The 17,672-nt window shown below is 54.0% G+C and overlaps 2 protein-coding genes across 4 annotated transcripts in view; one reads left to right on the top strand and one right to left on the bottom strand.

Moving 5' to 3' along the window:
- CENPP (centromere protein P) overlaps positions 1 to 13,702 on the top strand; it is a 218,820-nt gene extending 205,118 nt beyond the window's left edge. For all 3 annotated transcript variants that reach the window (XM_038527411.1, XM_038527412.1, XM_038527413.1), the window contains 3 exons: positions 12,105 to 12,184; positions 12,901 to 12,992; positions 13,274 to 13,702. In XM_038527411.1, the coding sequence (XP_038383339.1) occupies positions 12,105 to 12,184; positions 12,901 to 12,992; positions 13,274 to 13,479 (378 nt within the window). In that variant the 3' untranslated portion in view covers positions 13,480 to 13,702. The remainder of the gene's footprint in view (positions 1 to 12,104; positions 12,185 to 12,900; positions 12,993 to 13,273) is intronic.
- A 492-nt stretch (positions 13,703 to 14,194) lies between these two features.
- IPPK (inositol-pentakisphosphate 2-kinase) overlaps positions 14,195 to 17,672 on the bottom strand; it is a 40,768-nt gene continuing 37,290 nt past the window's right edge. The window contains exons 12-13 of the mRNA XM_038527407.1: positions 17,304 to 17,383; positions 14,195 to 15,478 (exon numbers count right to left, since the gene is read on the bottom strand). Coding sequence (XP_038383335.1) covers positions 15,253 to 15,478; positions 17,304 to 17,383 — 306 coding nt within the window. The 3' untranslated portion in view covers positions 14,195 to 15,252. The remainder of the gene's footprint in view (positions 15,479 to 17,303; positions 17,384 to 17,672) is intronic.

Genomic DNA, 17,672 nt, shown 5'->3' with positions numbered 1-17,672 from the left:
GACGGAAAGGAACCAGTGTGTGCAGGTGGCCCTGGAAGGCCAAGCCAGTCCAGTCCCGGGGTCCGTGGGGCACCCTTGGGCTAAGGGCCGTCTCCCTCCTGTTCTGCAGGATGAGAACAAATATAACAAACTGTTAACTATTGTTCTAAGTTTTTTTTCCAGAATCAAGCTTTGTTATCTATGCATTTTCTTGCTTTATGAGGACAGTTAACCCCATCTGGTTGGCATCCTGTGTGTGGCACTTGTACAAAAAGAACCCTCCTTTTGTTACAAAAGTGTAAATGCTGTGCTTACAGCTACTTGATTTTAAAAACAGCTTAGAATTTGTATTTGTCCAAGGCTGAAATACCACTTTTAGGAAACTGGAATCTGTCCTTTGGCTGTTTCGTCTTAAAAAAAAAAAAAAAAAGAAATGGTCAACCTAGCTGTGACCCGGCCTCTGGTTCCACTTCCCGCTGCTGCCAACTGCACCGTGGATGCTGCGGCCTCTGGGGCCCTGGGGCCTGAGCTCCCCTCCAGCCCTTCTGCTCAGCAGCACTCTGTTCCCAGTACAGCTCAATATTCTTCAGGCCTTTCCCACTTCAGCCTCGGCCTCTGATCAGCTGAATTATTCACAGAAGAAGTTTAAGAAAGATAAATAAAAGCTTATAGACGCGCAAACATTTTTACATTCGGATTTTCATGCAGCAAAGATTTCTAAGTTTCAGGTTTTGGCCCTTTTATATCAAATGTGATCCAACTAATTCTAGTTCAACAAAATCATGTGGATTGTGTTTTCAGAATAGAGAGTGTTAGGCAATTGAGCTTTTGTGTAAATGAGCCAACAGGGAGTCAACAGGAAAATCTCCATGTTTTCAGACAACTTTAAGCTTTTCCACACGTTGAAATACCAGGAGAGTGGTAATGTCCTGAAGACATGACTCAGAATGCACAGAAAAGCAATAAACACTGTGCATTTTTCCAGGGAAAAATAAAAAAAATACCTACTGAAAGGTGTGCCCTTGTGATCAGTCATGAGCCAGGAAAAGGCTCGAAAGCCCCCAAAACAGTAACTCAGGGACCTCTGTCCCAAGAGAGGCTTCCAGGTGCTCGTCCTGCAGGAGGATCAGTTCCTGGCACCAAGCCCTGGAGTATCCGTGTAAGGACTGACTGCGTGTAGGGTCACTGCTCCTCCGGGCACACATGAGTGCCGAGAAGACCCAGACCACTGAGTGGACCTCCGGATGAAGGAGGGACGATGCGTCCTTTACCGAGGTTGTGGTAGCACAGGGGGGCCCCTCTGTCTGCCTTCTCTGCTAGAGCGAAGCGTCACGCGCTCAGGGATGCTCTCTTCCTTGGTTTTACTTTGATAGAAATACAAGGGCACACATTGTAAACGTGCTGTTGGATAATTGTTCACAGAATGAACCTGCAGGGCCACCAGCCGGATGGGGAAGCAGAGCGCGAGCAGCCCCCAAACCCCCTCCCCGCAGGGCCAAAGCCTGCCACCCCGCCACCACGGAGCGTGACTGTGCTGTGTCTGGGCATCTCTCCACGTGGAGCGTGGCCTTCTGTTCTGCGAGTGAGCCACAGTGTATTCACCCAGGACTCTGTTCTGGGGCCTCCCGGGTTCTGGCATTTGTAAATAGCGCTGCTTCCCACATGTCTCCCGGTGACGCGGGTACAGACTTAGATTGGGTGGGACTGCAAAGCTCTGGGGAGACACATTCAGCTTCAGGGGCATTGCCTGCAACATGGGAGGGCTATCATCATACCATGTCCAGACCTGCCTTGTCACTTGTTTGCAGCCATCCAGGTGTATTGTGACGTCCCAGCACGGTTTTTGCTGCATCTCCCTGGTGTTCAGGAAATGAACTGTCCTTTATCAGGACATAGCCACGGTTTAGCAGAGTGTCCAGGGTTTTTATTAGAACTCTCTTTTTTTTTTTTTTTATTTATGATAGTCACAGAGAGAGAAAGAGAGAGAGGCAGAGACATAGGCAGAGGGAGAAGCAGGCTCCTTGCACCGGGAGCCTGATGTGGGATTCGATCCCGGGTCTCCAGGATCGCGCCCTGGGCCAAAGGCAGGCACCAAACCGCTGCGCCACCCAGGGATCCCTAGAACTCTCTTAACACAGGTGACCGAGGATTGGGACAGAAACCTAACTCACACAGGCTGAGCAGAAAGGGAGTGAGTGGCTCCGGGAGCAATATGGGCTGGAATGGCTCAAACGGTCCAAGAAAGGGTCACCCAAGCGTGGGGTCGCACCGAGGTGGAGGATGAGCCCCCACAGGCACCTGCCAGGGCAGCATGCAACCTTGCACAGCCTGGAGGAGCTGCTTGTGACCCCCTAGTCTCCCTTTAGCCGAGGGGCCCTGCGGGCAAAGGCTCGGTCCACCTGTTAGTTGGTGCAGGTTGGTCATCGGCCGTTTGTGAGGAGCTCATAGTCTGTGAGGATGATCTCCTGAATGGGCAGGTCGGCAGCCCACAGCCGCCCCCATGTGGGTCAGGCCAGGTCATCATGTAAGCATGCAGGAACGTGAAGCATGTTTACAGGAGCTGCTTGAGCAGGAGAAAGCAATTCAGGACAAGAAGGAAAATCCTCTGCCCTCATTTCCCCAAGAGAAACTCCGTGATGAAAATAGGGATCAGCACGCATTCTTGGTCTGAAGAGACACCAATAGGTCCAAGTGTTTTCCGTGTTCTCACGTGTTCTGAGTCTCTGGTCAAGCCCAAGGCCACACGGCCTCCCCCCACCCTGCCCAGTCCGGCGGTGACAGTGCTGCTGGGTCAGCCACGGGGCCTGTGGACCTTGTTCTAGGACCAAAGAGCAACTGTGCTTCCCCCTTGGAGTGACAGATGGGAGCCCCGTGTGAACCTTGCAGGACGGCGGCTGCCCTGTTGGGTTTTCCTCCCTCTCCCCCTCATCTCAGCTGCCCCGTGGGATCCAGGCTGGGAGTCCTGAGGCTGGAAAAGGATGGTAAGTAAAAACTGAGGAAACTGGACCAAGTATAGGTGCCAGTTATGAAAGGGATGTGTCGATACGGGTTCGTAGTCCTGGCAAACGTGCCGCCTCACGTTGGATGGAAATCCTGTGGGAACTGCACCCCGTCGACCCCATTCCTGTCTATCTGACACTGTCCTCAAAGTAAGGTTTATTTGTTGTTTTAATTTGGTAGAGGATCTTGGAAGATCCTCTGCATAGAGGCCTGCGGCAGGACTGTCCCAAGTCGGCGTGCAGCCTTGAGCTGGACTTCGGGGTCACCTGTGGTCAGGAGCCCGGCTCAGCTTGGCTGCCCTAGGGGCTCTGCATGTGTGTCTCTGAGGCATGTTTTTCTTATTCTTCAAATGGGCGTCATTGTAAACCCCGCCTCATGAAGGGATCCTGCAATTCAACATGTAGAGATGACACAGAACTTGGGCTACTTGGGCCATCCTGCACACAGGAGGGACAGGCCCACCCAGTCCATTGTCATCAGCTCTGTGTGTAAAATAAATCTACATATGTCACCCCAGGGCTGCCTGCGGGGCTCAGGCAGGTGGGCACCCAGCTCTTGATTTCGGCTCAGGTTGTGACCCAGGTCCTGGGATGGAGTCTCTTTCTCTCTCTGCACCCCCCCAATAAGTAAATAAGATATTAATAAAGTTACTCTTAAATTCTATATCCAAACTAATCATCAAGTTTAATTAAAAATACCGTGGGAGCCCTGGAAGGCTCAGCCGTGGAGTGTCTGCCTTCAGCTCAGGTCGTGATTCCCAGGTCCTAGGATTGAGTCCCACATCAGGCTCCCTGCAGGGAGCCTGCTTCTCGCTCTGCCTGTGTCTCTGCCTCTCTGTGTCTCTCATGAATAAATAAATGTTTAAAAAAACATCGTTAACTATGAGAGGCCTCAGACGTCAAGGATGGAAACACATGGCCTTCCCTGGGCCTGCCCAGCACTCCTGGAATGGCCGCAGAGGACGCACAGGGGCAGGCATGCATAGAGGAGGCAGCAGGCAGAGTGGGGGCACCCCATGAAGACAGGACACAGAGGCCCCACCACAGAAAGGCTGAGTCTGTCCTGTGGAGCCTGTGCAAGGGGAAGGTGGCCCCACAGCGACAGAGGGTCGTCTGAGGAAGAAAGGAATGCCAGGAAAACAGCACATTCAGTAAGAGACGGGAAGACACACATTCCCCATAGGGTTGGGAGCCGGGCCATGTCCTCACCTGGCCTGTGCTGTGGAGCATGTGAGCAGCCTTGAAGGACGCTCGTGTTTCCCAGTAGACGTTTGTGTGGCTGCTGTCAGGGTTGTGTTGCCAGCATGAACCCCGGTACCAGCTGATTGTAATAACAGGGTCCCCTGTGTTATGACTGTTTAAACTTAGGATCTGCTCTGTGGTGGAACGTTCACAAGCTCAGGTTGGGACCTGACAGCCTGAAGTTTGAATCAGTTTATTGTGTCATGTGGAGTGACTGTCAGGATTTCCTCCTGAATGCCTGTCAGGCTCATTGGAATGTGCGCTCTGCTGGTTGCGGCGCGCGGCAGGTGTGAGGCCGGCGTGAGGCCCGCGTGGTGCATGCACATTGGGGACATGAGGCCCTCGGGTAAAGGTGAATTGTGTGTGGCCGTTTGTGTGTGAGATTTGTATTTTTGTCAGATAAACTTAAGACCTTAAAAAGTCAAAGTGAGGAAAAAAATTAAATGAGACCCTCGTAACTATCAAGCCAGTATCGATGTTTTGGGCAATGTTCCTGTGACATTTATGAGATAACGAGAGTTCACACCTTAGTGATGATGAAATCACCTGTGAATATTTAGATTGTTACTTCCGTTATCCACGTGCATGTTGTTCTTTTGCAAGCACGATTGCATATTCACACTTACACGAAGGGAAACTTGTGAAATTACCTCTAAAGATTAGTTTCTAGCATGTTTCCATTTACACGTGTGTATTCAGCTTCTTAATGACCATTTCTGATGATTTTAAAAGAAACTAGTGTGGCTCGCCTTTGTGATGACTGCTCGAGGAGGGGCCGCGCGCTCGCAGGGGCTCCGTCCACGCCAGCCGGGCGAGGGCTCTGGCCTCACACCCCAACGCATTGCTGCGCACGGACCACCACACGCTCCCCAGCTGGTTTCTCAAATGGGGGAGAACAGTGTTTGTAGATGGTTCTCCCTATGCATCCCGTAGCCTTCTGCTCCTCCTCCCATTGATGTTTCCCGGATGAGGTGCTTGTGGCCACACCTCATGCTGTCACCTCTCATGCTGGCAACGGCTTGGTTTCCTAAAAGTGCTGCTTGCTGTGGAGAGGGGGCATGGACAGGTTTGGAGGCCTGTGGGACAGACGGGCCCTCCTCACCCTGAGCTGGATGGACAGGGGGTGGGTGATACGGATGGCGTGTCCCCGGTGCGCTGGGCCCCCGCCCCTGGGAGCTGCTCTCAGAACCAGGGGATTGTGCAGGGGACACTGTGCATCTGGACTTTCTGGGGGGCCGTTGGGCTGTTGACAGGAGAACAGCACTCTCCACCTCACGGACTGAACGGGCTCTACAACGCCCCTGGGCTGGGCCGTGCACAACACGCTGTTGTCTGGGCAGAAGCCCTGCGGATGCAAGGTCAGACCCAGGATAAATAAAACTGAAACAGGCAACTGTAAATGTGCAACTGAGGGGTTTTTGAGAAATTTTTTTTAGCTTAATACAAGTAAAATGAAATACAAAAAATGTAGCAGAAACTATAGGGAAATAGAAAGAAACATGGTTATGGGACCCAGGAATTTAGGCTAGAAGGCTGCCCTGTGAAGGTCTCAAGACTGTCCTGCAACCGACACAGCAGCACAGACAGGGCTCGCACCTCTGCTGGAGGCCTGGGGATGAGGGGGGGCTTGGGGACAGTGAGTCAAAAGGAAGAAAGCGGAGCAGGTGGCATCCTGGGCCCTCAGGAACAGAGGTGCTGAGGCCCCTGTGGCACAGATGCTCCCCGGTCACTGGGTTCAACAGTCGTCCCCAGGGTCGCTTCCCAAGAGGAGATGGCGTCACACAGGTGATTGTGGCACAGTTCCCTCCCAACTCAGTGTCGGGGCGGGGGGGGGGGGGGGGGGAGGTGTGCACCCACCAGACAGAGGGTGCACCTGCGCCTCCGGGACCTCATCATGGCCACATGGGTTTGAATTTTGTATCATTTTCACCAAAAGCACCAAATCTGCTTTTGATTTTTTTTCCCCATTTACAAATGTAAACAGTGTGGGAACTGGCTGCTACAGGCTTGACATGGATGTGCAGCCCTTCCTGACAGCCAGGGACCCTTCACGGGGACTTTCTGTCGGAAAACCCCCATGTCCTCACTTCTGACGGGCTGGGTCCCTGGGATTCCCGGTCCCTGCCAAGAGCCCCAGAGCAAGACAGAGGATGGGGGAGGGCAGCTCTGGATGGGCTGGGGCCAGACACCACCTGCAGACGCCGGGGGCTGGGAGCAGGTCAGCTGGTGGTGTTACTAACACATGTTCCCTGTGCCCGGCCAGCAGTTGGCCAGAGCTGCTCAGCATTTCCCAGTTGGTTTCTGGGGCGGTTCCTGGGTGTGGGGCTGGGAGCCTGCATCTGAGGGTGGGCAGGGACCCATGGGGGCTGGGGGCTCACCCCAGATCCCCGGCACAGACAGCAGGGATGTTTCTAGGAGCACAGCCAGGAAAGCTGGGCAGCATGGACTCCCCTCCTGGCTGTTTTCTTGCACGACAGAGTCTAGTCTGCTGGTCTTCCCATGTCCGTAACGGGAACATGTGAGAGGAGGCCTCCTGCCATGGAGCTTGGGGCGCAGGCTCGGCATACCCGCTGTACACTGGGGCCTGGGTGCAGGGGCCTGGGCCATTGTCCCAGGCGCTGGTGCTGTGATGGGTCTCCTCCCCAGAACTGCCCCAGTGGCCCTCTGTCCTCTGAGCAAGCCGCCACCATCTGAGACACCCCCTCACCCCGGCCAAGAGAACGGATCCCGTGGCCAGCATGTCACCCAGAGAATGCTCAGCGTCATCCTATGATGGGAACATATGCACTCTCCTGCCTGAGCCTTCTTTCCGGGCAAAGGCACCTGGTGCCGTCAGGAGTGGGGAGACCGTAGGTGAGCTGGTGCCGGGGATCCCCCGAAGGAAGGGGGCCCAGGGATCCCATGCTTGTCAGGGTCTCATTGTGCATCCCCCTGGCCGGTCCCCCCAAGCTCCTTCCCCAGGAGGGCATGCCGGTGGGCCCATCCGTGGGCACAGTTGCCCTGGCACCCCCTCCCTGCTCCTGGGGAGGCCTCATTCTGTCTCTCTCCTTCCTTGGGCCCGTGGGGCTGTCCTCCCTGACCAGAGCCGGCACAAGTCCCCAGGCCTGCCTGCCCACCCACCACACAGCAGCCCTGGCACATCTTTCAGGGAGTCTGTGCTGGCCCAAGCCCACTGGCTCTGGGTGCCCCCACCTCCCCTCATTCGGGCCTGAACCCCAGGGCCACTTGCTTGGCCCTCACCACAGGGTCCCTGCACCCAGCACGGTGCCAAGCAGGCCCTCAGGGAGAGCGCCCTGAGCTGAGAGGGTATAGCTGCCCCAGCCCCAACACTGGAGGAACTTCCTGTGGAAACAGTCTTGTTCTCATAGGATAATATGCACTCGCTTCGCTGGCTTGCTGAGTCCTGACAGATGCCTTTGTAGCCCATACCCCACTCCCCAGGACCTCTGTTCCCCCTGCAGGCTCGTGTCCATGCTCCTGTGTGGGTGACGCTGCTGGACGTCCCTGTGCAGATGGCCCGGGTGGTCTGCACACCTGCGGTGGGGACCGGCCTCGTTTCTGGGTTGGGGCCCTGATGAGTGAACAGTTGCATACAGTTCTCTGGGCACGTCTTGGGTTCTCTCAGGAGAATACTCAGGCTGATCATGCGGTACGTGCTAGGTATCTAACCCTTAAGCCACCAGACCCACGGTTCCCACCAGCAACGGTTGATGCTGAGCTTACCACACATCTTTCCCTAAACTTGGTATTTTAGTCTTTCTCTTGTTAGCACCACGCACCCACCAGGGTGGCTATCTCGCTGGATGTCATTTGCGTTTCCCCAGTGAGCACCAATACCTCCATTATCCTGCCACATCTCTTCTTCGGTGAGGTATCTTTAAATCCTTCCACCATTACATGCTTTGGGTTGTCTTGTTAATGAGTTTTTAGTGGCCTTTCCGCGTAGCCCGAGGCTGATAATTTCTTTTTTTTTTTTTTTTTTTGATAATTTCTAATTCTAATGAAGCTAATATATCAGTTACCAATTTATTTTTCTTTTACGGATCCTGGTTTTGTATCTGAGAAATCTTTAACCCAGAACTACAAGGATTTTTTTTTTTTTTTTTAAATTCATGATAGTTATGGAGAGAGGAGAGAGAGGCAGAGACACATGAGGAGGGAGAAGCAGGCTCCATGCCGGGAGCCTGATGCGGGACTCTATCCCGGGACTCCGGGATCGCGCCCTGGGCCAAAGGCAGGCGCTAAACCGCTGAGCCACCCAGGGATCCCCCAGAACTATAAGGATTTTTAAATTTTTCATAAGTTTTATGGTTTTCACTCTTACATTCAGATCTGTGATCCATTTGTGTATGAGAGAAGCATGGAGGCTCATTTTTCTACATAAATACATTCAGTCATCCTAGCACCATCTGTTGGAAAGTCTGGGCTGTTTCGTCCTTTGGTGAAACCTCACACATTTCTGGACCAGCCATTTTCAAATACAAGATGTTACTAACACATAACCAGAACCAATTAAATGGGGAAGGAACAGTCTTTTCCACAACTAATATGGAGACAGCTGGACAGTCACAGTTTGGAGAATGAACGTGGCCTGTGGCCTGCCTCTCACCAGCTACAGAGAGGTAAACATGGAGCAAAGAAATAATTTTAAAAGCTGAAAATATAAAAACTCTTAGAAAAAAAACAAGTGTCAATCTCTGTGACTTGGGCTCAGCAGTGGTTTCTTAGCTGTGGCACCAGAAGCACAAGAAGACAATAGATAAATTGGACTTCGTCAACATTGAAAACTTTATGCAGGTGACACCAGTAAGGACATGAAAAGACAGTCCACACAATGGGAGAAATCCACAGTCTGACAGGTGCTTTGTATCCAGACTATATAAAAAGCTACTATAGGGACTCCTGGGTGGCTCAGTGGTTGAGCATCTGTCTTTGGCTCAGGGCGTGATCCCAGAGTTCTGGGATCGAGTTCCACGTCGGGCTCCCCATGGGGCACCTGCTTCTCCCTATGTCTCTGCCTTCTCTTTGTGTCTCTCATGAATAAATAAAAAAAAAATCTTTAAAAAAAAAGCTATTATAATCAATAATAAAAATAGCCCAGTTTGAAAATTAGGCAAAGGATCTGAACACACATCTCCCCAGAGAAGGCGAGGATGACCAGGGAGCCCATGTGAGGAGGCTCAGCAATCATGTCCATCCCTGACAACCAGCGACCAGCAGACCCACGGTGATCTCCCACCAGGAGGGCGGCGCTGTTTAAACCCATCAGCAAGGACATGAGCAATAAGGACGGTCCAGCGCTGCCCATAGAATCCTACAAACGAGGGGGTGGAGCCCCACACGGCTCAGCGGCCACCCCTCCAGTGCATAACTACGAGGTAGAACACAGGTGCCCACGGCACCCACAGCAGCATCATCTCCAGGAGCCAGAGCTCAGCCATCCACAGGGGGTGTTACCGGGCAGCAAGAAGGGCACTGGCACCCACACGGTGGGCACATGCCCTGAAAACATGCACAGGAGAGGCTGGTCACACGGGTCAGCGCCTGGGGCACACGGCAGGTGTCGGCTCGGGGCTTCCGTGTGTGTGGACACTCGGGTGCATCTCAGCTTCATGTGTAAGGGGGAGGCAGGCAGGGTGCCCTGCGCCTTCCCGCCTTCCCCTCTGGGCTCAGCGCATGAGGCTGGGCCTCTCCAGTCTGCTCCTGAAGACTCTGTTCCCTTAGGACCAGCCACCACTTCAACTGCACAGCAAGTCTCGGGCTTGGAAGGGTCTGACCCCAAACCAGCATCCCTGCAGCCGCCACCGGCTGGCACAGACCCCCAGGCATGGGGCAAACATCCGAAAAGATACCCATGTCGAATCCCCACTTAGAATGAAGACTGATGCCCCGTGTGCAGAGCACCCACATCGCAAAGCCTCTTCCTGGCCTTCTCACCACCAGGAAAGCACAACTCCCATCACACAGTAACACACGTGGCCCGAAGTCGCTGCTGAAGTGCACTCGTTGGCCTCAGAGCTGCAGCAGCCGCGTACCAGGGTTCACGAGACCCATCTCTGGGCACCACTGGCCGCCTGGGGTCTGTCCCACGCCACTTCCTTCACATGTGTGCTTCTGCCCCAAGCGCCTGAGGTCACCAGGCAAGCGTAAGAGGCCAGTGTGTAGGTGAGAGGGAGCTTGCCCCCGGCCGCACGCAGCCCCATGCACTCTGCACAAACACCAAGTGCCTGACCTCCTCCTTGTGTCAGCATTTCTACTGATTATTTTATTTTTATTTTATAAGCGAGAGGGAGGGAGGCAGGCTTAGTGAACACTGCCGCCTCCTGCTGGTGAGGTGGCCTTGCCCCTGGGCCCCGGCCCTGCGGTGCTTGAGTATCCTCCGGGTGTCCCTCCTGCAGCTGTTACTAATTTAGAAGAGCTTGAGGTCTACAAATCAACCAGCACTTTCACTTAAAACACGTAGGTATATATTTTCTCATACGCAGTTTTACTGAAATTAGAAACTGTAAGTTTAAACCAGGCCGAGCCCAGGGTTTGGTCAGAATGGCCTGGTGTTTGGACGTGTTCTTGCTCCGTCGGCATCTTTCACATGTGGGTCTGGGAGCTCTGGCTCCACAGGCTGCTCCTGGAGAGGCTATGCCACATCTTTGTCCCCACAAGACCTCGTTCTGCACACGCAGCACGTGTGTCCTTAGCAGTCTGAAGCTTCGGTTCTGCCATCCACCCCACCAGCCTGGCCACTCTGTCCCATGAGGATCCAGGGAGCGAGGGCAGGCTCACATCTGACCTCAGGTCGCCCAGTGGACGGAGGGAAAGAAGACGTCCCCCATGCAGCCTGGGAGCCCACGGGCCCTCTGCCACAGGCCATGCTCAGGTGCTGGTTCTGGGAGAGTAGAGCTCCCCATGCCCCTGTGGCTTTTCTAGAATATTAGGCAGAGGGGAAAGCTGAGCCTGCCTTATAGTCGCAAGCCTAGAAATCTATGAAATTCCACTTTCTTTCCTTCTCAGAAAACCTTAGACTCTAGGATGGCATGTGGTCTCATGAAGCGGACTTGGCACAGCTGTTGAGATCCCGTTAGCAGAGTGGTGGGCACACTTCTGGGGGAGACTGACACAAGGTCACTGTGGCGCCCACCCCCCGCTCAGATGGGCAGGGTGGGAGGTCATGGTGGCAGGGGCCTGCCCGGGCGCTTCTGCGTGAGGGGCTAGTCAGGCCAAGTGCTGAAGCTGCAGAGAACGAGGGGTGCAGGTCACCCAGGTCTCCAAGGAGCAGGACCATAGAGGGGCCTGGGGAGGATGCTGTTCCCTAATCTGCTGACCTGCGGGGAAGAGCATGTGGGGGCCATGCAGATGTGGAAGGATCTGGAATGGGTCGGCCGGGTCGGAGGATGGGGTCACCTGTGGGGACCAGCAGAGGGGCCCTGACAGTGCGACAGATGTCAAACTCGAGGGAGTGGAATTGAGAGCAGAGTTTATGGAGGGTCCGCGTGCCAGCATGTGGACAGTATGTCCGGATGCATGGAAAGGAGGCGGGAGTCCCGTGTTGTTCAGGGTCTCCTGCAGATATCCGGGAACTGACGGAACAGAGACAAGGGACCAGGTGTCACTCCTTGGAGCCAGGGGTGGGTGCACGGGAACATGCCTGGGAGAGATCCAGTCACACGCCCTGGCCCAGCCCTAGCTGGCCCTAGACGCACTACTCCAGGGAAATCCTGCCTCCTTGTCCCTCATGAGGATGTGCCGTCTGCACCGTGGGGCTTGTGTGGCGTGGAGCCTGCATGGTGTGGGGACCAGGACAGTCCCGCAGCAGGCCTCAGCCAGGGCACTGCAACACGCGTGGATGGACGCCGCTTGAGTGCCCCATTCCTGCCTCATCTCCCCCAGGACAAGTACCCGGAAGTCGTGCACCTCCCAGAGGGGGCCGCGTCCAGCTGCATGGGGGTCCGGAGCGCCTGCCAGCCAGGGTGAGTGTGGACGCCCCACAGGGCAGCCTCCCCAGCACCCAGATGAGGGGTCCAAGTGGTAGAATGCGAGTGTCAGGTGACCTGGAGACAACAGAACTGTGAGGGCGAGGGCAGTGCAGCCGCAGCTGTGGTGCTAGGCCCTCTGCAGACCAGGCTCTGTCCTCACTGGCTGGCTGCGGGAAAGGCAGAGAGGACCCCTGGGGCCCGTGTGTGCATGTGGGGACCCCGCCCCCCACGCACCTGAGGCATGTGCACAGCCTACACGTTTTGTTTTCAGACCTTAAAATGGCTCCATAACTGCGGGCTTCTTGGACGTCCTGCGTCCGTCAGCATCACCCCAGAGCGAGCTCCTGTGGGCTCGGGTAGCTGTGTGCACTTCGGCCTCGGTGCTTCTGCTCCGTTAGCAGTGTATTCCTGCCGCCTCCAGGTCTTGGGCATTTGGGTTCTGACCCCTGAGTCCATGGGCCCTGTGCTGGCAGCAGGAGCCTGGGGGTAGCAGCTCGACTTCCTGTCGCTGCTGCTTCTCAGAGCAGCACACATCCCTGTTGCTCTACATCATGGACGGAACAGCATTCTGCTGGGTCTTGGGGTCTGTTCCCTCTTTGTTGGTGGGCAGATGTATGCAGGGGCACCTGCTCGGGGAGGGTGACAGTGCCACATTGTTGACACTTCACAGATTCCAAACAGCACTTAGGGATGGATTTCACATCTTCCAGGTTCGAGCTGGTCGTCGTTTGGAGGATGCACATGGAGGAAGAAGGGAAGGTTTTTCCGAAGCTGGATCTTCTCCCCAAAGTGCCACAGCAAGGTAGGGGCCCACAGGGGAAGTGCTGAGGACTTATGTGCCCAACTGACACCTGCTTCTGGCATCTGGTTTTCATGGCAAGAATCAAAAGTTGGAAATCTCTGTGTACAGTTTACATCCATTTACCAGTAATTGAAAGTAGAGGTGAGAAGGGACAGTTCCCAGCCCTGGCGTGCAAGTCCGTGCCTGGTCCATGCCTGGCTCACAGTCATGACAGTTGTCAAGGGGTGGAGGCGTTGGGGGAAGCCTTGGCGGAGCGTCTCAGCCACATGTTCTCCCTGCAGCCCTGGAGCTAGACCAGCACCACGTCCTGGAGACTGCGCCCCTCCGCTTCAGAACCCTGCTGGGTGTGCTGGGCATCGAAGCTGCTCTAGAAAGCCTGATAACATCTCTGTGCCCAGCAGACAACCAGTTTCCGGCAAACACGCAGGTGTGTGATTTCATTCCACATAAAGAGTTACCGGCTTCCAGAGAAAAACCACGCCTTTAGGACACAGTGTCTGTGCAGTTTCGGCACATGATATATAAGCTGACGGGATGTGGAAAAATAAACATGACTATTTGAAAACAAAATGCCAGACATGGATCATATGCCTGGCAGGCTTGGTTGGGGGTGCATGCAACTCTTGATCTTGGGGTCGTGAGGTGAGCCCCACGTTGGTAATAGATTACGAAAAAAAAATTAAAAGAAAAGCTTAACTTTTCAGAAAGTACAGAAGTGTCCATCCTTGGATCTGGGGGAGCAGCTGGTCCCCTCTCACCAAGTCTGAGGGTGGAGGCGTCCTGAGGGTTGGCCCTCCCCTTGCCACGCAGGGGCCACAGTCCTTAGACATTCCAGACACCAGGGCGACACACCACCCACCTTGCCACCCTGCTCTGCCCCCCACTCTTTCTTTGTGGTCTTCACATAGAAGTGGAGTAATCAGCTTAAAAAATGCAGTAATGCAGCCTTGTCCCCTCATACGAAGCCTCTGCATTGAAGGGCCTTCCCCCACCACACCCCAGGGCAGCACCCCAGGCAAGCCCACCTCACACACACCAGCAACACAGATGCTTCCATCCTCCCATGTCCTTGTGGGGGCATCTCACCAGCTGCCTGCCCCCCAGTGCACACAGAGGAGCCACAAGTCATTGGCACCTTTTTGAACCTTCAAGTGTGGAAGATGTAAATGTTAGAACAACGTTGAATAAATTCTGAGAGCTGGTTTGATTCAAACAAGTATAATTCTCAAGTTATCACAAAATTCCCCACAAAAATTTACAATCAGCAAAATATTATTTTTCATGTAGCATTTTCATACAATCCCGTGGTTTCACTATTATAATCTTATGTTACAATAAACCTTCATTAGTCCCTCAAAACGATGATATAAATAATCTGTACAACCTACCATGGAATAAAAAACCGAAGCCAAGATTCCCCACAGTTTTCATAGCAGCCGGGCACACCCACGGTGACCCCAACGAGAACCCTCTTGGTGCCAGCCAGAAGTCACTCATCTTGAGGGAGCAGGGATGCATCACACTGGCTCCGGCGGGGCTCCCTGCACACCCAGAGCGCCTGGCGTGGAGTCGCCTTGACCCCCGCTCTGGGCAGCAGCGACCACACTGGGGCAGGAACACCTCATCTCCACTGAAGTAAAAGAGAAAATCATTGAGCTAAAAAGAGACTCAGTGCTCATGTGAGTGGTGTCTGCCCGTGACCTGAGTCCCACTCCCCGATGACCCTGTGCAGAGCCGTGGCCGTGGCACCTCCACAGAGACCCCGAGTCCACAACAGCTCAGGACCAACGTTCACACCAGCCACCTGCCTGTGGGCAGCACAGCGCCCACAACATCTGTGCTGACCAGAGGCTCGCACAGAAAACAGTGACCACGTAACTCGGCTGGGACAGGTCCAGTAGTATCCATGTTTTCCTTCAAGTCCAAACTATAAGATGTATGGGACAATTCAAGTTTTCTACGTTAGCATGTGGTGGTAGGAGCGCCAAACCTTGGGTCTTAAGGCTTTGACATCAGAGATTAAACATGAGCCCCAGGTGGGGAGGAAGGGGTGGGGACACGGCGCACGAGCCCCCACCTCCTCATCCCGGAGGGTGCGTCTGCTGACCTTCCATTCCCGGTCCCCCAGACGCAGTCCCGCCTGCACAAGGGCTAAACAGCAACCATGTTCACAGCCAGAGGTCTCCCAGCACAACAGAACAGCGCTCTCGTCCAACCCTCGCATTGTGTGTTCGAGGCTCCGAGACCCCGAAGGAAGCGCTTAGACCTTATGGAGGACTAACGTGCAGTCCTCGCTCTCCTTGAACCTGGGCGACATCATGGCCGTGTCTTTGGCGTGTACAGTCTTTGAATAGAAGTTGGCTATCTTGCCATCCAGTTTGTATTGGTGAGGAATGCTCTCGTAGGGCTTGAGGTCAAGGTCCAGCACAGACACAGAGAAAGCAAACCTGGATCTCGATGAAAGGACCACAGGCCTTTGATCGGAGCTGCAAAGGAAAGAGCAGCTTGAAGACACACGGACCCCAAACCCCCACCCTGCTCAGGGCTCACGCCCTGTGATGCCCACCAGGAGCACACAGGCCCAGCCTTTCCCCAGCCCGCCGCAGTAAACTTCCTTCACGCACTTTTCCCCACATCTGCTGAGAAGCCCATTTGTTCCCTGAGGCTCCTCACCTCTGGGGAGAGAGATCTGGTTTCGTGCCTTAGTCTCACATCTTATCTGCAGTGTTTGATGTTTTGTTTTTAAGGCTTAGTTTTGTGTTTTCTAAACATCAGAATAGTCATGTGCTTATGACAAAAAACGAACAATTATTTGTATTAAAACCAACCACTGAGAGGCCAGTTTTGAACTCCGTACTAAAACTGCTGTGTATCCATCTCACTCAGCCCTCAGAGGCTCACGTCCGGCGACTGGTTAAATACATAAGCTTAGATAAGCCCAAGAAAAATACTCAGGAGTCCTAGTTTCCCCACACTTCCTACTCTTCTAGATTTGGAAGGCATCCCAAATACCACGAATTTCCCAAGCTCCTGCCTGGGAGGAGGGGAAAATGAACACACTCCTGTTCTAAGGAAGCTAATCAAGGCCGAGGCTCTCACTTTCCATGCCTGCTCCCAAGTGCTCCTTGTGGGGAGAGGGCATCCGGACTCAGCCGCTGGGGTCCCAGCCATGACCCAACCGGCGCTCAAGCTACACAACATGTCGCTGTGTCCAGCACAACCTCCCGTGAGCCCAGGGCTCCACTCCCAACGCCGGACTCTTCCACGCTGCCCCACGGGGCTCCGGGGCCTGTATTCCACCCCTGCCCCGACAGCATCTGCCAAGCAGCTGGTGGGGCCTGCCAGGCCCCGGCCAGCCCCGTGCATTCCTGAGGGCAGGCCTGTTTCAGGAAGGGCAGCGGGTGACCTCTGCATGCTCCTGTCATGTGACCGCATCAGTGCACGGCAGGCACTTCCTCACGGGATCACGGGGGTCCTCAACTAAACAGAACAGCCTCTGTGTGTGCCACACCCTCTGAACATCCCTATGTGTTTCCTCTCTGCTCTGTGCCTGCCAGGGAACAGCAGCCCTGGGAATGTTTAGTTCAAAAAGGGGTGGCTGGCAGCCAACGATAAGGTCATCCTGACCCAGGAACACATGTCAGAAGAATGTAGAACATTCCACAAACACTGTGTGGGGTTTGGCACCACGAGGATCACTGCTGACGACGCCATCTAATTAGCAAAAAAAGATTATCAGGTTCATCCTGAATTCCTAAAAAAAAAGGAAGGGGAGGGGACCAGACACAATACTAACATCCAAAGAGACCTACCAACAGGAAGCCGGATGGCAGACGTGCTGCCCCATAGGCAAAGTGAGGGCCAAGGAGGCTCCTCTGGCCTCCACACATCAGTGGGCACGTGGGGCTTTGAGAGGAATTTCTACCATAGGATCCAAACTGCTGCTAAGTCTTTGGAGTATATTCTTAGAAAATCATAGTAGTCTCTAATAGGACATTGTAAGTTATTCTCTCTAAATGTCTTTCCAACTGAATCACAAGCTTATAGAGGTGCCTGCGTGGCTGAGTCAGTGAAGCATCTGCTTTCAGCTCAGGTCATGATCTCAGTGTCTCAGGATCGCACCCCCATGTCGTCTCCCTGCTTGGTGGGGAGTCTGCTTCTCCTCCCCCTCCCCCTGGCTCATGGCCTCTCTCATAGTCGCTTGCTCTCAAAAAAAATCTTTAAAAAAAAAATCACAAACGTATAGAGAGCAAGCAGTTAAGCAAACCGCGGTGCACGATTAGGTGTGAGGGGACAGCAGAAGCAGCTCACCTCGCATCCTGCAGGCAAGGGGAGAGCGCAATCATGATGGAGCAGTCCTTCGCAGTCATGGCCACCCGGTACTGCTGCACCTGTGGGGACGGAGAGGTCAGCACCAGGACCGCACCCCACCACAGTCCAGGAACCAGCTGCAAAACCCCCTTTGTTTTTCGAAGTTTCACATTATCATTTGAATTTGTTAGATTGAACAGCTCTCACTCACTACTAATCAAGGAAATGCAAATTATACCAAACATTTTTCACTTATCAGATGCACAAAACTACAAATATAGTCAGACACAGAATGGAGAATGGAAGGGCTAGACTTTCACTTTGAGTAAAGCCTGTGTCTTCAGGGCCAGCCCAACTGCGGCACAACCA

Source organism: Canis lupus, chromosome 1, assembly GCF_011100685.1.
Source record: "Canis lupus familiaris isolate Mischka breed German Shepherd chromosome 1, alternate assembly UU_Cfam_GSD_1.0, whole genome shotgun sequence".
Classification (NCBI taxonomy): domain Eukaryota; kingdom Metazoa; phylum Chordata; class Mammalia; order Carnivora; family Canidae; genus Canis; species Canis lupus.
The sequence above is the reverse complement of the archived record's forward strand: the minus strand, read 5'-3'. Positions and strand labels throughout refer to the sequence as shown.